At 37.4% G+C, this 27999-nt stretch overlaps 1 protein-coding gene across 1 annotated transcript in view; it reads left to right on the top strand.

The window, feature by feature from the left end:
- Positions 1-27414, top strand: part of LOC145679508 (aminopeptidase Ey-like) — a 111981-nt gene extending 84567 nt beyond the window's left edge. Inside the window, exons 8-13 of the mRNA XM_081750087.1 lie at positions 640-917; positions 15874-16073; positions 17248-17415; positions 18165-18308; positions 19693-19774; positions 27155-27414. Coding sequence (XP_081606213.1) covers positions 640-917; positions 15874-16073; positions 17248-17415; positions 18165-18308; positions 19693-19774; positions 27155-27319 — 1037 coding nt within the window. The 3' untranslated portion in view covers positions 27320-27414. The remainder of the gene's footprint in view (positions 1-639; positions 918-15873; positions 16074-17247; positions 17416-18164; positions 18309-19692; positions 19775-27154) is intronic.
- The last annotated feature ends 585 nt before the right edge of the window (positions 27415-27999 follow it).

Below are 27999 nucleotides of genomic sequence, written 5' to 3'. Positions count from 1 at the left end.
ATTATATTGCCTTTAAGGTTTCTCGTATCAAATGGCCTTCCAGGCAAATCTAAGTCATACTGGAATACTCCAATAGTCGCGGTTAAAAATATTGCAATAATCGAACCCATGAAAATCAAGATAAATAATACGCGTAAAATACATTAACACAGCCAATATTTTTAAATATATCTGTTAATTAGGTTTTATATATGACGAAACTAAGAACACATTAAAAAAGAATGAAGATTCATTCAGCAAAAAATATTTTTTAATTTTGCCTTTCCTAATGTTCGTGTGAAAGTCAGTACCAACAGATGGGATTTTGAATTTCACATATAGTACTTCTTTCTGAAATAACGCCCAAATACCCTCAAAATGACTGCTGTGTCATTACGTTTTCGAATTCTATCAACTCTGAACGAAATGCTACGAGAGCGATACCTGGACAGCGGAGACTTGAACTAAATGTAAATCTAGTTGCAAATTTAGTGAGCTATGTGAGTGGCCGCATCAAACAGGAATTTGAAATATACGAATTGAAATTTTGGTTTCAAATTAAACACCCTACTAAATCGAGAATCGTGGATTTCCGACGTATTCTAATAGTCAAAAATACAACTAAATAAATATGTTTTAACATACCTTTCTTCTTTGCAGCATACATAAGAGTGAAATATGATGATACAAATTTTGTTCTTCTGAGTAAACGTTTTCTAGCCTCAGACTTGGGACCGAAAGGAAATTTAGATAAAGCCTGCCTGATAGAAGATGCGTTTGAATTGGCAATAAGTAAAGCTATGAGTTACAGTGATGTGTTGGATATGCTGATAAACTTAAAAGGACAAACGAATTATTTAATATGGAGAGCAGCTTTCAATAAACTTGGATTTATCTGTACAATGTTAAAAAGAACCAGTACTTATGGAATCTTTAAGGTGAGTTAACTGAACGTCATTTGATAATCTAGCCTAAAGATTATTGTTAGCACTACTACTACTACCACTAGCACTACCGCCACTAATAATAATAATAATAATAATAATAATAATAATAATAATAATAATAATAATAATAATAATAATAAACGGAATCTTTCAGTTTAACGTCCCACGTTTATGCGCTTTTTGGCTAAGGAAGACGGGTAATTAACACAAGTAAAATATGGTGAAAATATCGGTGGAATGAGAATGTGGGAGGAAACGGGAGCACCCCAAAAATTCACGGACACGATATTGTCCACCACTAACTTACTTCACAACATTATTATTATTATTATTATTATTATTATTATTATTTACTAATATGTACAGCACTCAAATAAGAGTCGAAGTAATTACGAATAAGTAAACTATTTACCAACACTATCTAGAATTGATATTTCTTTTTGATAGGACAGTACATAAAGAATTCTTCTTACTGCATAAGTGATGGCTTTTGTATATGCCTTATTCCAAATAAAAGTGGATTTCCATAAAGTTTTCTCCAACTTCCCTTGCACCCAAACAAATGGAAATTACATTGTGGACAGATCATGATTGTGATCTGAAAAGACCAGAACCTCCCACCTGCGAATGAGATACGTAATAGTGACAATTTCATTGGTCGGCATGAAAATCCTCAAAGAGGTTGAAAGGGTGTACCGGATAGATTTCGAGTGGGGGTTATGACCATTCGTGTATTTGGGAGATGTTTCAATTTGTGTGGGGGTTATGACCGTTTGTGTGGGCATTGTGACATTTCTTGAGTGTGGGGGCTTTGGATGTGGGAGTTTTGACTATTCCCAGCCTAGTTCCTAATTTTACAAAGAATGGTGATTTGGTGTATTACAGTGACATTCCATCGCTTATGGGACAACTGAAGTTGAACTACAACACTGAAGATTGGAGGCTATTCGTAGATTCCTTTAGGATAAGTCTCAAGGCAGTGTTATTTCAGAATGGCAATGAAAAGCCAGCCATCTCTATTGCTCATGCTGTATATATGAAAGAAACATACGAGAACAAGCGAAACCTATTGCAGAAAATAAAGTACGAACAGTTCCACTGGTCTGTATGCGTTGACCTTAAGATTATTGCCATCTTCAGCGGTTTACAAGGAGGTTACACAAAGCACTGCTGCTTCTTGAGTCATTGGGATGGTCGAGCCAAAGAACAGTACACCATCGCAAAATGGCCGCCAAGGAAGTAACTGCTCCCAGGGGAGATGAACGTGGCTAATGAACGTCTTGTGCATCTGGAGAAAATATTCTTACCACCCCTTCATGTCAAATTAGGGCTCATGAAGGTTCTCGTTAAGGCCACGAATCGGAATGGTGAAGCATTTAATCATCTCAGAAAACTATTCCCAAGACTCAGAGACGCCAAGGTGAAACAAGGTGTTTGTACGGAACCTCAAATCAAAGACGTTTTTAAGGATACTACATTTTTTTCTAAGCTTAATGAAGTGGAAAGTGAGGCTTGGGAGGCCATTTGAGAAGTGTGCAGTAACTTTCTAGGAAATCATAAGTCACCTGATTACAAAGACATTGTGGGCAGGTTAACTACATTTCGTAACATGGGATGTAATATATTCCTAAAGTTACACTTGATGCATTGGCACCTGGACTTCTTTCCCGAAATATACAGCTTGGGAGAGGTATCTGACGAACACGGGAAAAGGTTTTACCAGCAAATAGCTACCATGGAAAGGCGCTACAGTGGTAAATGAAGTGTAAATATGTTGGCAGACTTCTGTTGGAATGTGGCACCCGAGATACCCTGTATTAATTACAAGAGGAGCAGGAAAACCAAGTGACACGTAAGTGTTAAACTTTAACTTTTTATGCAATTTTATTTGCGTAATTTATATTGTTATTTAAATTATAACGTGCAAATTATTATGAGTTGAAAATAGCATCTTTGGGCGGATATTTAAACACACCCCTCCTCCCTGAAAACTGGTAGGTCCTGGAGGAAAAACCGGTTTCGGATTCGAACTCAGGAGCTCGGAACCTATAGGAATCACCTATTTTCGTTCGTGGGGGCGAAGAAAAGTTTCATTTTGCCGACCAGTGTTTCGGTCAAGCGTTACAATGGAGAGAAAAGCCTCTCATGAGGAAACAAGATTTAATTGTCTTAATTTCATTTCATAATTACTAAAGGGTTTTGATAAATTGATTGATATTTATAGTTATACATCACTTGAAGGATTTCATGAGAATAGGTGAAAGAAGAATATTGTTTGTACTGAACTAATAGTAACAATGGTCTTGTAGGGGTAAAGCCAAACTTGAAAGCGTAATTATACGTGTACTTGCAATCTATACAAAGTAAACTATATGTTATACCTCTTTCGTTACGCTAAGTCAAGACCTGCTACAATCGCACCAATCACACGTGCTACAGTACGTCAAAGTTGGCTCCAATCTCTCGCAGTTAGGAAATAATTAGATGAATCATGTTACATATTGCAGAAATGGTGCATGGTGTCAATGCCCTTCGAAGGTGAGAGAAAGAATATACTATTCATGTTTGATCCGAATACAGAATAATATCTACTATATTCAAAGCAAGGATAAATATTAAAATTCTTCAGAGAATGTAATACTGATTTATTTTACAGCTTCGGTTGTCAAACAAAATGTTTTCTGTATATGTATAGCCAGTAAGCCTATATATATATATATATATATATATATATATATATATATATATATATATATATATATATATACAGGGTGTTTCAAAAAGACACGGCAAAAATTCAGGGGTAGATTCCTTACGGGTAGACAAGTAAAAACGTTCATATGAACATATGTCCGGAAATGCATCGTTACAGAGCTATAGCCACTGACACAACCTGGCGGTGTGAAATAGTCACCTTCTGTCCGGAACTGTTTCACGATGTATTACCAGAGTGTCGTGTGTGAAAGAATATGCAACACAGGTTCGAACGAAATTAATTAAGCCGATTGTGCGTTGCATGGTACAAGAATCAGAAAAAACACTCGCAAATAATGCATAATAATTGGTACTTTTAATGTCCGTATTGGAAAGTGCAACACTAATACAAATGGCAGTGAGAAAAGCAAAACGACACAGGTATCGTCATAAAGTCCAAAGAACCATTATCAAACAAGAGTTACAACCACAAACAGTAAATTGTGTGCATCATCAGCGCCACAAAATCGATACTGTAGTACCTTACAGTAAGTGCTGAAAATGTCCTCCTTCTGCCCGAATGCAAGCTGAAGCCCGTCGCCGCATGGATGAACGAACGCGTGCCCAAGTACCAGGAGTGTTCTGTAGTCGCTGGCAAGCTGCTTCGATATGAATACGGAGCGTCTCCTCAGTTTCCACAGCAGATGCGTAGACCAACGACTTTAAATGTTCCCAGGGATGCGTAGTCCAATGGATTTAGATCAGGTGAGCGTGGAGGCCAAGCAACTGGTCCTCCACGCCCTATCCATCTGCCAGGGAATACATCATTTAGATACTGCTGGGCTGTAACACTGAAATGCGCGGGCGCATTGTCATGCATAAAATGTAACATTGGACGCAGAGCCAGAGGTACACTATCCAGTACATCTGGAATGTGGGTTTCCAAGAAGTCTCGATAGTTGTTTCCGGTCAGTCTCGGTGGGAGCATGTATGGACCTAGGAAAGTGTCGCCGACAATACCACACCACACATTTAGAGCAAACTTTTGTTGATGTCTTCTTTGACTGATCGCATGAGGATTATCTGGCGACCACACATGTGCATTATGGAAATTGAAGATGCCGTCACGTGTGAACTGCGCCTCATCTGTAAACACTATTGCAGATGCGAAGTTTGGATTGACGGCACACTCCTTGCGGTACCATTGGCAAAAGCGCACTCTCGGCTGATGATCGGCTGGCGACAAAACCTGCACTCGCTGAAGGTGATACGGATATAGGTTCGCTCGCCAACAAACACGCCATATCTGTGTGTGAGGTACATGCAGTCTGATACCTACTCCTCGTGTGCTGTCCTCCGGATTGTGTCAAAAAGCATCCACTATCTGCTCTTCTACCTCGGGGGTCATAGCTCTTGGTCTGCCACTGTTTCCAGCAGCATGGGGCGCAAAATTTCCATACTCACGCAGGCGGCGAAGGAGAGATTCAAATGTTTTTCTGTCTGGAATGTGACGTCCGGGATATCTCTCCTGGTACAGACGCCGTGCTTCTAGTGCATTTCCATCCGCCAATCCATATGTGAAATGCATATCTGCTAATTCTGCATTCGTGTACATGTTTCACTTCTGTCCTAAACACCACTGTATTGATACGTACATACACTTGCTCCACAAACATGTATTCCAGTCTTCCAAAGCACAAGTTGTAGTCACTTTTCCCGTTTCTGTTCCACACCACTAAGTACAGTCAATTCTCACCACGTCGTCTGTTCCATAGCACAATTTGCTTACTTTGAATGTACACTTCTGTTTCACAGCACTACTGTCACTTCAGCTCACATTGTTATTTTTACAGCTAGCCCTTGGGCTAGCTACCCTGTAGAGGGCTACACCCTCTTTTAGGAAAGGGTGGTAAAGGAAATGAAGTAAATTAAGGTGATAGGCGTTGGGCTAAGAGTTTTTCTTTATTTATCACTTTATATTCTAGGTCATTACAGTCTTTGCGACTATAATCATTTTATAGGTGAGGTAATTAACAAATATACATAGTTACAAATAGAATAATTACAGTTACAAAACTATATGATACAAAACAATATTTAGGAAGGAATTGAAGTCTATATAAATGAGTATGATATATAAAATGAGGTGAGATGCACGCCACAACACATAGATACTGTTAATAAAGAAAAATGCGGGTTATCTTCTGCCTAGGGGTGACGCTAGGCCAATGTAGACAGAGGAGGCCTTGTTAGATGACAGAGGTGTTACTGCGCTTGATATGACGGGTAGAGATGCGGAAGACATGAAGGCGGTGATCGTGCACAAGTGCTAAATCTGGATTATTAGACGGTAGAGTATATCAATAGAGTGTAAAGAGTAAATTGAGTGGGAGATGGTAGTATCGTGGGCGAACAGATGGGAGGGCGAGGTAATGCATAGTTTCGAAAAGCAGTGATTGTTCTTGCTGATAGCGAATGGTGATGAAGTTTCGGCGGAGAGATTCAATGTGATAAAGCAATGTAGGAAAGGTTATGAGAGAGTACAAGTAACGAGTCGGACCAAGAAGAGAAATACGGTGAGCGATACGAAAGACATGGCCTCGAAGGTTGCCAGTTTGAAGTAGAACGAAGGTGGAGCTGATATCCAGGAAGTGAACCCATAGGTCAGGACGGGACGGAGAAAAACCTTATACGTATTTAGAACGATGTGCGATGTAAGTCCCCATGTCGTGCCAGTCAGACGTTTTAGGAGATTGAGGCGGTTATAGACTTTAGTTTTAACGTAGTTCAGAGGAGGAGTCCAAGTAAGATGTTGATCAAATATAATGCCGAGATAAGTTACTGTTCTGCTGAGACGAATTGCCGAATTCTGTATGGAGAGAGAGAGAAGTGATGGGTTTCTGTGAATTCTGGAGCGTGTGCGTGGTGGAAGAAATGGCCTGTGTTTTTGAAGCATTGATAGTGAGCTTCCATTTTCGACACCACTGAGAGAAACGATCAATTGATTCCTGTAATCTTAGATTGATTGTCTAATAGTACGGCCGAGTGCAAGGAAAGCGGTATCATCGCCATATTGAAAGATATGTACGTCTGCGGGCAGAGTTGGGAAGTCGTAAACGAATAGCAAGTAGAGTAAGGGGGACAAAGCTGATCCTTGAGGGACACCTGAGTGTAGAAAGATAGGATGACATAAATGATTGTTAATATGAACATATGTAATGCGGCAAACCAAAAAGTGATAGACAAAACGGATGTATGATATTGGTAGTTTAAGCTTGATGAGTTTGAAAATGAGGGCGAGATGCCAGACTTTGTCAAAATGCTTTTTCTAGGTCAAAAAGCACAAGACAGGATGGGCGTACAGAATTATAATGATTTGTGATAAGGGTGCTTAGGCGTTGGAACTGGTCATTGATGGAGTATGACGGGAGGAAACCCGCTTGGAAAGATGGAATGAGACTGCGTGCACTAAGATAGGGATGGAGCCTATTGACTAGAATGCGTTCAAGGACTTAGCTAAAAGTTGAAGTGAGTTGTATAGGGCGATAGAAAGATAGAGCACTGGGTGTTTTTTTCGGCTTTAGGAACATGAGCGTTTTAGACATCTTCCATTCGGCAGTAAAGAAGCCAGTTCGAAGGATGAAAGTGAAGATAGAGGCTAATAAAAGGAGTAGTGACGGCGGACTTTCCTTGATGTGGCGATATGTAATTGAATCAAAACCTAGAGCAGAGTTTCGTTTAGTCCGGACAATGGAAGTGATATCGGCAACAGTAATGGGAGAAGTGATTTCATTGGGCGGTAATGTATGGCTGACACTAGGTTGGAAGAGATGACTCGCTGTGTTGACTTTATCGACTGGATGAGAAAAAATATGATCAGAGGGTTGAGGGGTGAAGATGTCTTGGAGGAAGTCGGCAAACGCATTCGCCTTGTCCTAATCAGAAGCAGCTTGATTGTTTTTGATAATGAGTGGGTAAGAGGTTTTGCTGAATTTACCACAAAACGCATTGAAACGTTCCCAGTAACGTGATGGATGTGCTGTGTCTGCAAGAGTGTTACAAGTTTTAATCCATTGGTGCTTTTTGTACACTTCAAGATAGTTTTTTACGGAACGTTGGAGCTGATTGTGAAGACGTAGTGCTTCGAGACTTCGTGTCCGAACGTAGTCACGATATGCTTGACGAGAACGTTTGATCTGAGCTAGGTAGTGCGGAGGTAATTTAGGTTGGTATGGAGTGGAACTAGAAGTTGGGATGAACAATTCAGATGCACGGGTGATCTCAGAGGTGATAGTAGAAACGTGGGCATATAGCTCGTCAGATGCTGTAGGAGGGTGGAGATCTGCGACAGCATGGGTAAGATATGTGCGATATTGATTCCAGTTGGCTTTATCAAAGCGAGGCGTTGGAAGTGGTGGAAGTGCAGTATGTGAACGAGTGGTGCCAAAATGATACGAAAGTTTGACCGAGGCGTGGTCACTACCAAGAAGATCAAGGACTGTGAATGTACTGTTAGGAGCGAGTGTATTTGAGGTGATGGCGATGTCGGGAGTGGTATTGGACACAGGCCTAGTAGCAGATGGGACAGTATGTATTATGCCGGTAGTGTGAGTGGTGATATGGTCTGTAAAGCGAGTGCGTTCATTCGGAGTGCGACTATGAAAGTTTATATCGGCGAGAATGATGAAATGTTTATAGGTATTAGAAATATGACTGAAAAATTCAAGTGGGATGGGGTGACCGGGTCGAACATACATAGTAGCAAAAGTGATGATGATTGACTTGAAGTACAATGTAATGATGATATGCTCAGGGAGGTGTGGAACAGGACAAATGTGATGGTGAGATAGTATTTGATTGCGAAAGCCAATTGCTACATATAGTAGACTTGGTGAGAAAGGTCTCATTCAGCAAAAATACAGATACGTGTTCTTCGAGTAACAGTGCTTCGAAAAGGGTTTTATTGGTGGGTAAGGAGCGAATATTCATGAAAAGGAAGACTAAATCCATTATGATAGGTAGGTTAAACAGTTGTTTCTTGACGTGATGTATGAAAGTGAACGTAATTGTTGGTATAGGTGGCGTAGAAATTGACATTGAAGACAGATTTAGCAGCTTTGGTAAGTTGTTGTAGAAGATGATTGCGTTGAAAAGGATGAGTGTTTTGTAGGGTGAGCATGAGAAATTGAAGAAGCTGCTGGATGGTAACTGGATCAGTGGTTTGGAGATCGGTTTTAGGTGGAGAGTCTGGTATCCGGAGCGGTACGACTAAATCGGGATGTTGTTGATCAGGTTGAGGTTTATTCTTGCACTTATAACTATAGGCCGGATGTTGTTCGTGGCATATGGGGCATTCAGGTGGCTGTTGAAGGTTGGTGCAGAGGCGCGTAGGATGTGGTCCTGTGCAATGTCCACTGACTGGCTGATTTTTGCAATTTAAAGTATTGTGATCATTGTAGATTTGACAGTTTTCGCATCTCACAGGAAGAGGAGCTGGGGAGCGTGAAGGTTCAACCGTGTGGCAACGTTTATAGATGTATGCGCCAGTAGTGAGTAATGTATCTATTGTATCTTGCGAAGAGGTGAGAATGCGTACCATAAAAGTTGCACCTTGATTGTTTCTTATGCGGATGACCTTATGAATGTTATGTCCCTCATGTTGAAGCTGTTCATGAATTTCGGCGTCGGAATATGTTGGGTTAACGGCCCGGATGACAACTGAGAGATATGGTGGACGTTTTGGCAGCGGTGCTTGTTTCTGACCTGTAGAGGAGAGAGATGAAAGAGTAGAGTTCTTCCCGAAGATCTCAAACAAGGCCTTGTTTCTGATGGTGATAGCGAACTGCGGATCTATGGACTTTAGGAAGTAACCGTTACGTGTCTTAATTATTTCTGCTAGTGGAATGCTGGGAAGATATTTCCTAAGTTGTAATATGATGAACTTTTCATTGCTGTATTTCGTGTCATAATTTTGAAGAAGGAATGAATGTAGAATCGGGCGATGAGATGGCTGTTTATTGGTGAGAGATGATTGAGAATTTAGAATGGTTGTATTGCTATTGTCATCGGCTGCATTCATATCAGAATTTTCTGAAATATTGTCTCTGTGTTGCTTCTTTGATTGATGTCGAGGTTGCTTAATACTATCAGCATACAGATGTGTATTTCGTGGAGACCTAGACCGGGTGGAGACATTTGAAGAACTGCCGGATATGGTTCGCTGCCGCTTGCCAGTATCCTTTCGTTTGACCACTTTCGTGCTCGAAGCAGACGGAGTGACAAAAACCGGAGGAAGACCACCTTACCGTCCATCCACCTTAGGTCCAGAAGCAGCTTGATCTGCCATAGCAGAGACCGGTAGTATGCTAGAGAGCCGTGAGTCCGTAAAATGAGATGTTGATGTGTGATGAATATGATGAAGGTAGGACAATCCGTTTGGATAGTTGTCCAGGAGGAGCAACTCCTCTGGCTCGATCCGTAGATCCGGACGCATCTCTAGAAAGAAACAGAGAAAGAGGCTCAGGATATGAAAAAGGAAGGATACTTCAAAAATCGTCACCATATACGAGGTAACGATTCAGAGCAAGCTCTGGGAAAGTATGTGCTCACATTGTACCCAGCTCCAATTACAGTAAACTTTCTGTCTTAAATACCTTCGAGATGTTAATGTTGCAATGGCCTCCTAGACCTGAGAGTGCGTCCAAAGCTTCATGCACCTTTCGGCAAAAGCTATGTTTTAACTTGTAACTAATCTAATTAGAAATGCTGTCCATCAGCAATGATTTTTGTTGCCAACCATGGTACTCCTCCACACCTACTCGCGAGACATCTTGCATTCAACATTTCTCTCCTTCATTCCTTGGGTTGTAGCTCCTGCACGATGCTTTCGTTATGGTATTTTCTTATGCCTGATGAGGACGTGTAATTGCATTTTTGGGTGCGTTTTTCTCGCTGCCAGTTGTATTAGTGTTGCACTTTCCAATACGGACATTAAAAGTACCAATTAGTATGCATTATTTGCGCGTGTTTTTTTCTAATTCTTGTACCATTCAACGCGCAATCGGCATAATTAATTTCTTTCGAACCTGTGTTGCATATTCTTTCACACACAACACTCTGGTAATACGTCAGGAAACAGTTACGGACAGAATGTGACTATTTCACACCGTCAGGTGGTGTCAGTGGCTATAGCTCTGTAACGATGCATTTCCGGATATATATACACTGGCTTACAAATGTAGTACTCTGTAGTACAATTCAATATTACCACCTTATACAGAAAATATGACTAAAAGTCTCTTGTATATTGGATTCCTAGAGAACATTTCCCAATCTGTGTTTTCTTACAATTCTCAATTTTAAAGTGTGACTCTATTTACCCCTCCCATAAATGTAAAGTGCACGTATCAATGTATTTGTTTCTTATGAAAGAAAATTGACTCTTATGCTCAACAATATAATCATATAACGTAATAAATCCTGATCAAAGCACATAAATAAGGAAAATAATCTACTATGTAGTACAATGTATTGTACCGTCTCCTTTAGCCTAGCCGGCATAACCGTGGGACGTAAAATTCAAAGATTTCATTTCATTTCATTTTTACAATGTATTGCTCGCATTTATGTTTTCGGCATTTTAACCGTACAAAGGAATAAACAGGACCAATCAAATTTATATAAATATATATTTCAGTACTAGAAAACATTTTTCAAATTTTGCTCTTTGACAATTTCCAAATTCAAGGGGTAATCCTCTGTATCCCAACCACAATTCGAGAGAAGAGCACCAATATACCCATATATTTTGAGTTCGCCTTATGTACAGCTCCCAAAAATTAAGAGGGAGCATCAATGTACCCATGTCCTATGAGAGGAAATGAACTTCTGTACTCACCCATATAACATAAGATAATCAAGTTTTATGAAGGAGAATGAATTTGATCAAATCTCCTGAAATTTTACAGTTTTAGCACGTTTTTACCGATGACAGACAAAGAGATGGACCACTCAAATTTACGGTGCTATACAGGATGTAAAAGCTCGTCGTTCACATTACTTAGGAGATGATTCTAGACATGAAAACAAGGGAAAGTGTCTAAGTAACACAAGGTCGAATATCGCATTTCTCCGGAGTTACGAGCATCCGAAAGTGTGAAGAAATGAACCACCACTTGAAATTGTGGCAAAACGACGAGTAATAGAACTGCGGCGACAGACGGTTCATAAGGAAACAGTACGCAGAGAATCCAAAGATGCAGTAATCGATTGTGTACACTGAGGGCGCAGGGATTCCCCAAAGGATTAGCAGCCATTTTCTGAAGGATACATGGGCCAAAATAGGGGAAATTGTAACACCTTGTTGTAATGCATATGATATGCTTTCATGGATGTTGATAGCATAAACCAATTCAAGATGGCGGAAGGAACATGATGAACTGGGTTGCATACACACATGCAGGAAGAAGTGCATGCGTACATAGAGCGCAGTGATGGCATTATAAATATTGCACACTATGGTATGCTGATTACAATAGAAATAATATTTTGAGTTAAGTAAAAACACTTTCCCAGTCTGTACGCCTTCGCTCGATACCGTGTGGCGACCACCCTTACCAGGGTTTTTCAGTGTTTTTCATCAGTCACACTAGGCAATCCAAGGATGACATCTTTCTTGCATCCCCGTCCCCTTTCCTTTCCCCAGCATCGTCAAAGTAGCTGCAATGTCATAAAGAGCTTTTAAATAAACGAGGACAGCCTAGCGTCACCTTTGTTTGCCAGTTTGTGGGTTAATAAAAGGACATATGCATGATGTCAACTAACTTGATCAGGTATAAGACGTACATGCTTGAAGGAACACCATCACTTTCAATGCACGAGTTATACATACATTTAGGGGCAGGGCGGGGTGGCAACTGAGTGCCACCAACCCACATACACGTCTCCTGTAGACGAGCACCGAACCGAAAAACAAAGAGCAGTACTTTGTTTCTCATGTGTATCAAGCGCACCACAGGTACAGATGGTTTGTAGACAATCCGCTAGTTGTCTTAACAAGCTAGTTTTGTGTGATTCATGCAGTGCTTCGCTTTACAGACGATGTTATACTGTAGGTTGAAAGCTACATCAAATTACGTTTCTGAGTTAAAGTGTGCAGTTGTAGAAGTGTGATTTGAAAGAGTACATCAATTGGAAGTCACTGCTCTCGTGTTAACAGAGGTAGTTGTTTGTATGTGATGTCACGTTGTGTCCAGAATGGCATATTTCTCACTATCCGAGACGGCTGATATGCATCTCATTTATGAGGAGGCAAGGGGTAATAGCCGAGAGGCGAGTCAGTTATATAGCGATAAGTTCGTCGAGTGACGTCGCACGTCTTTTTTCAATGGCTCGATCTTCATCTTCAAGGAACAGGATCACTGACACTCCAAATGGATATTGGATGAATTCGAGTGTGCGAACTGTTAGGTTTGAAGAGAAAGTTGTAGCAATTCAAGATTGTTCTCAATCCAGCACACGCGGTATAGCCCAAACAATACACGACACTTGTATGAGTGTATGACGCGTCCTCCATGACGAAGCTATGCGCCCATTCAAGTTGAATAAATTACATGACCTATTGCCAGAAGTATTTCCCCTTCGTGTGAACTTATGCCAATAGTAATTACGTCAAACTATCGCCATTCCGAACTTTCCACCTGTGATTTTGTGAACCGACGAAATAATATTACCAAGACGGGTATGTTCAACAGTCATGTATGGGATGTTGGAAATCTACATGCCATTTTGGTGCTAGGTCATCAGCACAGATTTGCAGTCAATATGTGGCATTTTGAACGGACTTAATTGGGCCTTAGGTGTTGCCTAACTGCCTTTGTGGTGACACGAACTTCACATTTCTCCGTGAAGTCTTACCGGAAGTTCTTAGAGCACGTGCCCTTGTCACTTAGGCAGGGAACGTGGTTTCAACACGACAGTGCTCCTTTGCATTTTGACCGTCATGTCAGTGCCTTCCTCGTATCCTGAGCGGTGGATGGGCAGGGATGAACCTGTGTTATGGCCAGCTCGCTCGTTTGACATCACACCACTTGATTTCTTTCTGTGGAGAGAGATGAAACAACTTGTATACGAAACCCCTGTCTGGCAAGATCTCATTGCCAGGGTTGTCGCAGCTGCAACGCTTATTTCAGACACGCCAGGCGTGTGTGATCGCATGAGACAAAACCTGCTTCATCGGTATCATTTGTGTATTGAGATGAATGGTGGACAGTTTACACACCGTCTACAATGATTTTTTTTACTGCGTAGCAGTATTTGAAATATGAGTGTCCACATCCTGAGATCATTATGCACATTGATACTCCTGTGTACATTAATATTGCCCTTATTTGGTATGTAGTGTTGTCATTCGCTGTTTTGCCATGCGCCTGTACTTGTTACTTGTTGGAATGCAACCCCGCACAACATGTGTCTTCCCCCAACTTGAATCGACTTACGTTGTCAACATCCATCAAAGCATGTCGTATGCACTGCAGCAAAGTAATACATTTTGCCTATCTTGTCCCATGTATCCTTCACAAAATTGTTCCTGTGTTCCTAACATGTTCCTAATCCCTCTCTTGCTTGGCGGAATATCTTGCTTCCTCAGTGTACACAACCGATTACTACACCTTCGTATTCTCTGCGTACTTTTTGTTTGTGAGCCGCCTATTGTTGCAGTTCTCTTACTCATTGTTTTGCCACAATTTCAAGTGGAGGTTCATATCTTCACACATTCGGAGGCTCGGAACTCCGGAGAGATGAGGTATTCGCCTTTGTGTTACATAGACACTTTTCCTTGTTTTCATGTCTAGAATCACCTCCCAATTGTAGTAAACAACGAGCTGTTACACCCTGTATCTATTAGGTTTTTGTAGAACAGTTACCAGTTATTGCTTTTTAACAATTTCCAAATTTAAGGGGTAGTCCTATGAACCTTTCCCCAAAAATTAAGAGAGGGGCATCAGTATAGCCACATGTTATGAAAAGATATGGGCCTATATACTCACCAATATAATCATAAAAGGTAATAAAGTCTCATGAAAGAGCATAAAATAGGCCGAAAATCTCCTAAATTCACATTTTGGCAATTTTTACCCATAAAAAGAAACGACAGGTATACCCTATGCTGTGATATCATGCTTTTTTTTTAATTTGGCAAGTTCCAAAATTTAAGATGGTGGTCCTAGGTATTACTCCCGAAAGTTGGCGATGGGTCAAGGGAACACTGCCAAAATCAAGACAGGATTGACCCCTATAACGTAATACTACACGATGAGGTCACGTGAATCTCCTCATCCAGTCAGAGAAAAGTGCGACCATTGGACACCAGTACTATTAGGGTAAAGACCACGAAATTGAAATCATAGCATGTAGACAAGAATGTACTGAAAAATTTTACCTTGATAAGTTGACGCCAAATGAGGTGCTATGGTTTACGTTGAAGCATGATATCAAATTTCAAAAAAGATTACTGAAAAATATGTTTCACACTTGTCATACTATTTGTGAAACAAAATAAGTGATTTCATGTAGGAGATAATCTGTTTTAAGAAGGAGTTCCGAATGAATGTGAATAAGATGAATAAACTAGAAACGGAAATGCATTAAGTGAACAAGGAAGCAGAGGAGAACGAAAAAAGAATTAAGTAACAAAGCCGGCCGTGAGGAATGTAGTAAGAACTGTTACAGAAACGAAGAATAATGTAAATGCAGTATTTAAGAGTAAAAAAATACTAGATGCATCAGGAAGAAAATAAATATAAATAGCTACATAGTTATCTAAAAATGAATGAATTCTTGTCTCAACTCTCTAAATATAGTATAATTTTGTATACAGAGAAAACAAATGATACATTTTGTCAGCAACCATCATTGGTTGATTTGATATGAATGTACTTTTCACCGAAACCGTCACCCTATGATTCCGTTCTATACCAATTCGTTAAACACATAAATTACGTCTCTAGTGACTTTCGTGGCCCTATAACATTAGTCACGATTCTATTACATACATTAATTGTCATGTTGAAATGTATTGCATGATGAAGAATGCAAATGTTGAAAGGGTATGGATAGCGCAATTGAAAATTTGAAAAGCTGCTCGCAAAAGTAACATATGTTTTATTCATTCACAAGTTGTCACGGACCTTTAAAGATGATAAGATGATATATTGAGAACTATATCTACAAATAAAAATTATCTTCCTTTCAGAAATTTGTGTCTAGTTTTGCTCTACCATTACTGGATATTGTTGGCTATGACGTTAAAGATAGGACCAATCTAATAGAAGAACGTCAACGATCTCAACTGCTTAACTGGGTATGTTCATTGGACATCGGTAACTGTGCAGAACAATCTAAACGTTACTTTAATTTATGGATGAAAGAGAAGGACCCAGATCATAACAATCCGTAAGTAATTCATTACGAATTGAGTTTAACAATAACAATAGTTTAACTAACTATTGTCTAGAAACCCAAATATTCAATGATGTGTTCAGAAAAGCTCTTCATTGAATTTTGTCCTTAGCCAACCGGATCTAGTTTCTATTTTGTTTTCATATTTCTGCGAGATCTATCTTAATATTGTCCTTCCATATGCGATGAATTCTTCCTAATGTTCGTTAACTGGGTTGTGTTTACAGTTAAAAAGTTTAGAGTGTTTCTTCTTTCATTCCATGTATTTAATCTGCCCATCTGAGTATCCTAGGCTTAATGACCCTAAAAATGTAACGTAAAATTATAATTTTTGAAGTTCTACGTTGCGAAGTTTCTACCATTCCCAATTTCCGTCCCTGTTCGGTCTTGATATTTTCTCCAGGAAGTTTATTTTCAAATATTTTCAGTTTGCATTCTACCCTCTAAGTAAGCGACCATGTTACACAACCATACACCACAATAGACATATTACATTTCATACAGGGGTACTGTATTTGAAGCTTCACATTCCTTGAAAGAATTCGCGAAAATGAGATTTTCTGTTACTGCCTTCAATCAACATTCAATTTCTTCTTGGATATAATTTAGATATGTTGATATTGTTCATAGATATTTGAAAGTACCCACTTTGTTGAGAATAGTACTTTATATTTTAACGTACCCATAATTTAGAGTATTACAGTCAGGGGAAAGTTTCATTTACTTAGTCTTCTCCGCATTTATTTATCAACCCATGTATCTGCAAGCATTTAATACAAAATTTCTATTTCTTTCTATTATCTTCTTATCATTTCCTATCAGATTGACAAAATCAGCATAAGCCGTATCGTAGCGAGTGCCATTCTGCTCTAGGCTCTGGTTGCTAAGTTTAATTTTCCTCATAAAGTATTCCAGGACAATACCAGTTTATAACTTCTAAACAGAGGTAAAAACTGAATGCGAGTTATTCCTTTTCACAAATTTCGCCTTTCCAATAACTAACAATCAATCAAAATGATAATAAATTTATTTAAAATATCAATTGACAATTTTTATACGTTACATTTTAATACAGGGTCGTAAAGATACCTAAATTTTCACTTATTTCAGTTTAACAGTGTTTATCTATTAATAACTCAGTATAAGAAACAAACTTTCATGATTTCAGGATTCCATCTCATTTGAGGACAGTGTTTTACTGCGATGCAATCAAGCATGGAGGAGCAACGGAATGGGATTTCCTATGGACGAGATACCTCAATTCTAATGTCGCCACAGAACGTGAGACTATTCTTTCAAGCCTTGGTTGTAGCAAAGAGCTTTGGATTCTTGAAAAGTAATAAAAACTTTCAGTAGTATTTTGCTTTAAAAATACTAGTAATCGTAATCGTACACATTAAACTAAAGAAAAATTAACATTTGATTGATTTTACTTCAATCATAGATATGAATACGCGCAGAATAATTTTCAAAGAAAACTGTTGCTATGTTTTTTTGTAACGATATCTTTTACGTAATGGCACACGTAAGATGCCAAGCAAATTGATCATATATTGAGTGACATTTCCAAAAGATCAAAGAACGAATTCTTCTACTTACAAAATGTCGTCTCTCTAGTGCTTGCTATTCCAGATCTTTGCAATTTAAAAGAAGAAATGAAATTGGTTAGGATCTGTCTTATTAGAGATATATAGTAAATATAGTAGAATGTAAAATGGAGAGAAGTACAAGAAATTTGAAACTTAAAGACGAGATGAAGAAATAAATATTAAGTCAGAAAGTAGCGATTAGCTGCACTCTGAAGTGCATCAGAACTTGAACCCTTTCATTCTGATATGACAGTGATGCCAGAACAGTCAAAACGGATAATAACTGTTCTTTTACGTAATAAAAAAATGAACGACATTTATGGTGTATAACGGCAGAATACTAGGGATTCTAGCACATTAAGTTCAGTAGCACTTTTTTACAGTTAACTTGACCTAAATAAGAAATAATGTTATTTTGATATGTTTGCATAAGGATTTCTATTAAATACGAATATATATTAGCAATACGCTAATTTATATATGATATATTCTGCAGGTATCTAGAATTAGCCTTCTCCAAAACATCGATGATCCGACGTCACGAGAGTTCAACTGTATTTGAAAGTATATGTAATACTATGTTTGGTTTTTACGTTTGTAAGGATTTCCTGATGAACAGTGTTAAGAAAATTCACGATTTGTAAGTACTTATTCTTAACTTTGATTTTAAAATATTATAAATATTTTCGGTAATTTATTTTATTTTATTTTTTAAAATTTCAGAATGAATACTGAGCTTAGACTTTAAGCACTAATTATTTGCTCGTATACATACTTCAATAAGTAAAAACTTACAATTCTAGATAATTGTGGGCGTGGTGGCTCAGTGGCAGAGCGTTCACCTTCGGTGCTGGGGGGTCCCTGGTTCGATCCCCGTTCGCGCCGTGTGGACTTTGCGGTGGACAAACACCGTGCTCGCGGGTTTTTTCGGGATTCTCCCGTTTCCACCCACTTTCTTCATTCCTCCATTATATTCATTTCTCATCATCACCGTCTCCTTTAGCGTAACCGACATAACCGTGGGACGTAAAACTGAAACATTCCATTTCATTTCAAACAATTCTAGGTAGTAATAACTGTAGCCCTGTTATTTCCCTCATGTTACTGATTATGTTGTTTTTAATCTAAGAGCAAGTTTTTAGTTGTTGCAAGAATGTGTTAGTTTCATAGATTGAAGAAGGAATTTTGTTCGCTATCTATGCAAACAAATTAACATGAAACTTCTTTTTTAAACACGTCTCGCAATGTACAGAAGTGAATAACATCATGAAGTGAAGGATAATCAAGTACATTTTGTACCACCATTGATGCCACGTTTCCTAGATGCCCTTTGTCTGGCGATGTTGTCGATACGGTCCCTTTCGATCACGCTGAAAGCATACAAATATATTGGTGGTGCATCAGGTAACTGTTATCAGGCATCAGGTACGGATGACATAGCACATACTGTCGTTTCCCTTTCCATCTTATCCAAAACTTTTAGTGGTGAAATTGATGATTGAAGGAAAGCTTATCCTGAAAATAATGAAATTCTAATTCCAAAATACCACAGAAATAAGAGATTTTTGGAGGGAGAAGGATTGGACATAAAAAGTTTGTCTGATAACAGACCAAGTTGACTTTTACTTTTCCGAATTGACATAATATTATATTTCAATTGTACCTGCACTCCACTAGCTATATTACAATGATATCTTTTCAAAAACTTCGCTGAGTTTCCTTGTACTGATTTTGATTTTTCTTAACAATCACCCTGTAAAATATTGCCAGGGATTTCTTGAAGTTGTTTCGATACATGTTATCGGTTCGGTAGCATACAGTAAGCTTTCTTTTAGTTTGGTAAAGTTCAAATATATTGCAGGGGAGCATATTATGGGCTCTACTTTTAATCTCCCTATATGTCTATCCGAGCTTTACAGGCAATTGGCCCCTACCCCTATCAGGAGTAAACTGATGTTGCCATACAGTAATAAGAAATAAGATAATAGATGAATATCTTTTATAAGCTTATATTGTATTTGCAGCTATGGTCCCGTATCGAAAAGAATTGCAACTTTAGTCTCTACTCTTTCGGAGAATATGAATACAGAATCAGAATTGGTACAAGTAAGTGTTATAATATTTTCTACTTGTACAATATTTTATTACTATGGATAATTTCACTATCATTGAGAGGATCATTAACGCACTCGTGAAACAAATTTTGAGATGTTTAACAGCCACAACGATAAAAAGAAAACACAATTGTAATTATACACAAACAAACTATTTGCTGAGGAAAACAATATATTACATTTTTAAAAAACTACATACGTGTAACAGTTTCGACAACTAACACTTTGGCTTCATCAGACACTGTCACACGTATGTAGTTTCTTAATGTGAATATATTGTTTAGCTCAGCAAATAGCTTGTTTGTGTGTAATTATATACAAAGCAAACCTACTACTTATGGAAAATATTACAATTATAATGTCTCTGAACATACAATTGTAATGTCTATACATGGATTTAAAATCAAATAAAATACTTATGAAATAGCAGTATCTATCTTAATTGTTTAATTTACATTAATGAAGATGTAACAGAAATATAAAATAAGATTTTCTTATAAAATATTGGTGAATTATTTGGAATATATATTCAAACTAAGGAGAGTTGCTTATTTGCACTAAACTTTTCCGTGGTTACTTTGAATTTCAAATGGTGATATATTGTTAACAATACATGTCAATTTTAAATAGATTGTGTAGAGTTCAAATGTGAATAGTACTGGTAGAAAGTATTAGTAGCGAATGGAATACGTAAAAAGACCACTCAATGCACAAACGGCAATTCTGCTGTATTTAGAAATTACTATTCAAGTAGAAATCTACTTATAAATGTTTTTATAATCCGAGTTGTTTATTTTGAAGAGCCTTCAATCAGTTGTCTTTCTTTTCTCTCGCTTTCAGACGACTTTTCAACATCAAGTGTAGTTTGTGGCAAAACAAACTGTACTGAAATCACATCGTTCACATTCATTTATTTATTTGTTTTACAACATAATGACACATAAGAAATATTGTCAAATTTGTGTCAACTAGATATTACTCAACATATATTGTAAATTTAAAAGAAATCGAGCCTTCACATCTTGTGTTCAAAATGTTAACCATTACGTCCGCACACATTCTTCATAGCGGTCCTGTAGATCGATGAACATGTTAGTGAACACGATTGCTGGAACGACAAACTAAATGACCGATTCCTCTCTCTCAACTCCGGTATGGTGGTAGGGGATTATCTCGGAAAATTGTTTCTTTCAGTATAACCGTATATGTAGGCATCTGGAGCCGTGAGATCAGGGGAGTGGAAAGTATATGGAATATCCGTTCCACGGTAAATCAAGCGGTGTTCAAACTTTCGTGGTCAGAAGAGCAAGTAACTCACTTGCTTATGGGCAGTTGCTACGTTTTGCTATATCATTTGTTGTTGCAACGACAGATTTTTGGTGCGGTAAATAACGCGCAATCACGCAAAAATGAGTCAGTAATTAACTGTCGATTGTTTTAACGACCAAGCTACACATGACTTTCATCACTGAACCATATGTTGTTGATGAAATCTTCATCTTTATATGCCATTATTAACACCCCAGAGTAATACAGTAGACGTGCAGACGTGCGCACTCATCTTCTGCAGTGAGTTGCTATCCCACACCGTATGAGCGGAAAGAGTGCTCGACAATAAACACCTTCCCTTCTGTTATTTTCGCTCCAACTGCACACTACGCTAGTCCATACACAACTGAGCATACATCTGACGGTCACAGCTCATACCACATTCCACCTGTGCAATGACTATCCATACGTGAACTTCAGTTTGTTTCGCCGCATACTGCAGTACCAATTGAGTAGCAGCGTCACATAAAAGAGTGACGAGCGTGCACACTTTCAACATGTTTAGTCGTATGTGTAAGAAAGAAAGAGCGAAAAGAAACCTTGTGTAATAGAGCCATGCCAGTGTATTTTAATTGTTTTCTTGAGGGTGTGAAGAAATTAGGTTCAAACAACTATAGTGGGTATTAACTAGGAGAGTGGAACGTGAAAGGAGAGAAGAAAATCGCAATTCGGGCAGGTTGCTTAGCGCGCTCATAATGGAACCTAATCTAGTTTGAAAACAAATCTTATTAAATGGATTGAGAACGGAACGAGTGTGATTCCATTGAAAGTGACAATCTTCAGCTGAATGAAGTTACACTCTGAATGAGGTTATCAAAGAATGTGAACAGTGTGAAGAATACAGAAGAAGTTAAAAGATGTTAGAAGCATTAGAGAGGATAAGAGAGAAAACAATTTTGTTTAGTATGTATGTGAAAGCAATGTTTCCTAGTATTAAGAGAGATTATGTAATAAAAATAATAGAAGTAAATGAGGAGAAAATAAGATAATGAAAGAAGGAAACAATAGGGAAAGCCTTAAAAATGTTGTGGGATAATAGCATTTGTACGATAGGTAATAAACTGCTAAAAATAAAACAAGGCTTAAGTACCTAGGTATAGGTTCTAAATTAAGTCCACTTCTATCTGAAACGGTAATGAACAAATGGAAACAGAATGTAATAAAAGAAGGAAGAAAAACCTAATATTGTGTTGCAGATGACTCACTGTTTAGGAAAATGAGAAGGAACAAGAAAACAACTACAACAGTTTGTAAAAAGCATTAAAGGTGAAGAGAAAGGGATAAGTCTGGAAATAGAAAAAATCAATAGGATAAATTACTTGGACATGACAATAGCAAGAGAAGAAGTAAACTTGAACACAAGATGGTATAACAAAGAATGTGTAGCAGGGATTTATTGTCACAAAAGAAATACTGTATATAATAGTACGAAAAAGAACTTCATAAAAAATATGTAGAAGAGAATAGAAGATATAGATAGTGAGAAAGAGAAAAAAGACATAAATGCGTTTCACAATCTTCTAGAGGTAAGTATTTATAATATAGAGAATATAAAGGAAAGTAGAATCAAAGAAGACAGTAGGAAAGGATAGAGAAAAGAGACAAAGGAAGAGGAAAAAAGAGAAAAAGTGGGGATAGAGAGCATTGGAAGGAACAGATATGCTAAAGAACATATTAAGGAAAGGAGGAAAGGAAACATACAGAATAGGAGAAAGTAGAATCTTAGAAGTGATTAAGTAAAGGAGGAAGAAGAAGTAGGATATAAAAGAAGAAAATGAAGGAGTAGTGTATGAAGTGAGATGTAAGAAATGCAATATGATATATATTAGAGAAACAAGGAAAAAGCTCAAGAAAAGAGTAAAACAACATGAGGATAACGTAAGAGTTAAAAGAGAGAACAACGTGATATATAAGCATGTAAAAGAAAGGACATCGTATAGATTGGGAAGGGGTACAAGGTTTAGGAAAAGAACATTAAAAAGAGTACAACATTAAAAAGAAAATGGAAGGATTAAGATGGAAAAAATGAGAAAGATTAATGAACTGGACAAATGGACTTCAAATAAATGAATTATGGAATAGGTTGTTAGAAAGAATTGAAGAATAAAATGTCACAGATAAGAAAAGTTATAATGTAGAACATAGAATGGAGAGAAAACGTCAAATTTATCTGATATTTGGGAAGAAGAAAAGATAATTATATATATATATATATATATATATATATATATATATATATATATATATATATATATATATATATATATATATATTCAGGGCATAAAATTCAAAGCCAGACATTTAGATTCAGGATAATCAATTTTGAACTGGACAGTTCATACATATGTTAAAAAATATCTTATATTAAGATTTCACATTTGTGTAACGCTCTCTCTGCACTGATGTAACAATTGTTGATTGCAGTTTTCGGACTAGTCGTTAAGTGAAGGGCCATTGATAGAAATTGCGAGCAAATTATCGAGTGTGTCAATGTTCAGTGAATTCCTTTAGGCAGTCTTAACTCTGTTGAGACTGCTGAAGTCTCTGTTATATAAAGCAGTACTAACAGGTAAAACTGCACGAAATGTGACAATTGGAAACAAATTTGGGAATCTTGTAATGAAGTTTTCGATTGAAGGTGAGAAAGGAGGGTAAATTACAACATTGTAAAGACTTCACTTTCCATGTCAGTTGTGAAGACTTCATATTCCGTGTTTCTTTTTTTCACCCAGTAACAATTATTTTCACGCTAAACAGAAACTGCACAGCCCTGTGAGTTTAGCCAAAAACCATTCCCACTGAACACTAGTCACCAGCTCTAAATTTCTAGTTGCCAATGGCGATCTGGCGACCGGAAATTTTGCGACCTCACATATATAAGACATTTATAAAATTTTAAAATGAAACAGTAAATTATAATAATACCTTATTGTTTGATATTTATAAAAAATAAAATTATATAAAAAGCAACAATTATAATTGTATAAAATTATTTAATGCTATGATGTTTGCATTACCTATATTAATATAAACATGTATATGCCAGTTATACGTCTTATGAACATAACGGTACGTTATTGAAACAGTTACGACTTATTTTAATTTGATAAATAAGTACATATTCTGGTCATTAATATATTAAATATTGAATGCAGTTGTTAAGTGTGAGCCTTATTGAATATAGAGAGCCAGAGTTGGATTAAGTTCGAGCTTGGGTTAGCATGAGTTTCATTGAAACAAGAGACTTATTAAGATCAGTGGATCTGAGTCCGCGCGATCCCAAATGTTCCCCAACTGCGAAATGGCCATCTCTGCTATAGATTTATGCTCTGTTCTGTAACTCATCATCCGCAGGAGCCTATTATTCCTACCTGATCTACGATTGCTTGCTTGATTATATCTATTGCTACATCTTTCCCCTTCAATGAAGTTTGTGGCTATGGATTGCTACATCCTTTCCCTTCAACAGAGTGCCAGAGTTCCATTTTTCGAGCCGAGTGTAGCTATCATCTTGCATCAGGGTGCAATTTCGGTTCACCAATGCAGGATATTTTGGCGTAATGCAAAATACATCCACTTGAACTGTTCGGAATAATGGTTGTTATTCGTCATGCGACTGTGGGAACGAACTCGAAGTAAATTATTTCTCGTACTTCCACGCATAAAGCACGACTTTATGCACGGGACGGCCCTGTTTAACGATCGTTTCTGGAAGTTTGGCCTTGCTCAATCACTATTTTTCCATATTCGGATTTCGGAAACCATCACTCTTGGTGGCATGTGTCAATGCTTTCCTTTCGTATGTTCTATCTTTCAGTCCCATGCTGTGTCATTCAATTTGTTTCCAAGCCATACCTGTACTTGTAAATACACGCGACACAAATGCTCAAATTCTCATGTGCAACATCAGACATCGAAGGAAGACTAATGAGGTCAAAATTTGATCTTGATTTAGATTTCTCAATCAACCTAGTACACATGATGTAGTAAGCTTCCGCAAGATTGGGGTATTGCTGAGTTCCACATAGAGTTAAAATAAAGCGTTTTCCATTGATTCGCAGTTATTTGGAAATACCAACAAGGGCAAACACTAAAGCTTGTGATTGGGCTTCTTTTGAAGACTGTATCGTGTCCACTCCTTTATTTTCTCCAACACCAAAGAGACACGACGTTGTGTGACAACTTGCTATAGCATAAAAAAATAACGAGGGAATACTTATATCATCTAGCTTATGAATCAATTTAGCAATACTGTGGTAAACTTTCACAGTCTTTTTTATAGTTCTGTTTGTAGAAATGAATAAATTAGTTAAAAGCACTAACAAATCAATGTTTTTTGCCAACAACTATTACATTTAATTGTTTTCAATTTTCTATACCCTTTTTTTCAATGGGAACGGCAGCATCTGCTTCGGCAGTTAATATTTAAATTTTAATTATTTGGAGATCTGAAGAAACTAAGAATATGAGAATATTCGTCTTAAGAACCTTCAAGATGTTCCTTAAAATCATCTTTTGCAGTCACGCATCTGGTGTTTGCATTAAAAGTGGTGTCACATGAGGACTTATTTGCAGATATTTAATTTTGTGCTTCTCGTTTAGTGGTAGAATCTCTAGAATAACTGTCAAAAACGACAGGAACATTTCTTCTGTGTATGTCTACAAATAATTGCTATACTTTCGAATAACATTTCCGTAAGTACAGTCTTTCAGCCAGGGAATATAATGAACGTGAAATCCTCCACCAATCACTACAACTGGTTTTGTTTTTGCTTGATCAGCTGCAAAATCATATACTTGACATATTATTAGGGTAAAAATTGATAAGTGGTACAGTCTTAATAATATGTTTTTCATAGTCATAAACCATCCTGGCCTCGACTTTAATCCGACAAGTTTGAAGGGAAAGAGATATTGTGAAGATTTAATCTTAAGATATCTTACTTGTTGACGTTCACTTAAATCTTCAATGATCATTGAAGAAAAATCTGTGTTTCTCTTTTTTCAGTGAATATAAGTATTCCCGAATAATTGCAGACCCAATTACTAAAAAAAAACAGTAATAAAAGACCCCATTAGAATTCTCATAACTATTATTTGAATTTTTACACGGATAGCTGTTCGACACTAACATGGCCATTCTGAATATTGTTATTTTGAATATATTTACTCCCGATGAGTGTGGGAGTTAAACTTGGACTTGAATGGCGTTGCGAATATTCGTCTCTACTGTGAAGCTATGGCTTTGACATTAATTTCCACCAGGAGCTTTCGCGTTATTATATGGTTAGCATACGAACGTTTGGCATGAGAGAATCGGATTCCATTTCCAGTGATAGCTCATGTAGTTCGGAGTCCCATTATAATATCGGCTCACATCTCATATAGCTTTGCTGCTGAATGGGACGTTAAACTCTTATGCACCTCCACTCATAGCTATCGTCCCGGGTATTTATCCTCTTTACGTACACATTTTAACCACCAATCTTAACCTCCAATCCTTCATTCAAGCTCAAAATCGTAAAAAGCAGCTCCGTACATGATTATATCTCATGAAATCTATGTACTAAATTTAGTGGTTTTAAGCTATGGGAAAATGATCACAGTAACACACACACACACACACAAAGAGAGAGAGAAAGAGAGAGAGAGAAACAGAGAGAGAGTTACACATGCATTATATTATATATAAATGCAGATATTGTTGTGTTTAACTTGCATGATTTGCCTGCAATCGAAAAGTGAACAAATAATAAAGGCATTGCGAAAATGGATGGCTTGCCTACAATGAAAACCACATGTTGACGCAGTTTTTTTTTAAACTTATGGTACTGAATAATGATCAGTAATTTGTGTGTGTCGATTTTAGTACTAGAATTTTTGTGCCTCTATATCTTAGTTCGACTTAATGGCCAGTATTCTGTATTGAACACAACACTATTATGTTCATAAATATCCTGATCTTTCCTAATAAACAATTTAGAATTTATATATGTACGACAACTTATTTCTGCAACCTTTAAAGAATTATTGTATTTTACAGTTGCAGACGTTAACATCAGAAAACAAAGATGTGTTTGAACAAAGCTCAATGGCAGTTAGTCAATCGCTGGAGAGGGTCCAATATCACATCTACTGGATGAAACAGAGATATCCGGAAGTGAGAGAGTTCCTAGAAAATTGGATGAAAACTAACAACAAACTCTAGGAATAAACCATGAAGACAGTTCTATTAGTGAATATAAAACAATATCCTTAAACTTCAAAGTGTAAATGTAATCTTTCCCAGAAATAAATTTAGATCAGAACATGTTTTTCAAACTTTCAGTGTATTAATTACTCAGTTCGACTGAAATCACCCAGTTTTTAACACAGCAGACCTCATGTTAATCACAAGCCAATGCCTTTGTCTTATAACGAAAAAGGTGGTTCAAAAGAAAATCAGCATTTCATAATCTCTGAGTTGTACAGAGGCGGTTCTAGAAGGTGAAAACTGGGGAAGGGGACAGTCAGAACACAATGAGGTATATCATGTATATGTAAACTTTCTAAAATACATAAACAATAGCTTACAATATTTTTGTCACTCAGAAAACTGGGAGCCTAGGCCCCTTCCCTGATCCCGGGCTTGATCCACCACTGAAGTTGTATAGCATCGTTATAATGGTTAAAAATGGCACTATTATAATTTAATAAATTTAACTTACCAAAAAGATAAGATAAGGTAGAGTGTTGACCACAAGGTGTTTCAGTTACACTCACTTGAAAAAATACTGTATATTAAATTAAATAGACTGGACTATTTACACAAACCACAGACTTCTTTACGGTGTATGTATATTGAGAAGAAAAACAATCAGAAACATAAGATTGAGACTAAAATACTTA

The sequence above is a fragment of the Thermobia domestica genome, chromosome 2 (genome assembly GCF_964235325.1).
Source record: "Thermobia domestica chromosome 2, izTheDome1.hap1.1, whole genome shotgun sequence".
Classification (NCBI taxonomy): Eukaryota; Metazoa; Arthropoda; class Insecta; order Zygentoma; family Lepismatidae; genus Thermobia; species Thermobia domestica.
This window is presented reverse-complemented; position numbering and strand designations above follow the sequence as displayed.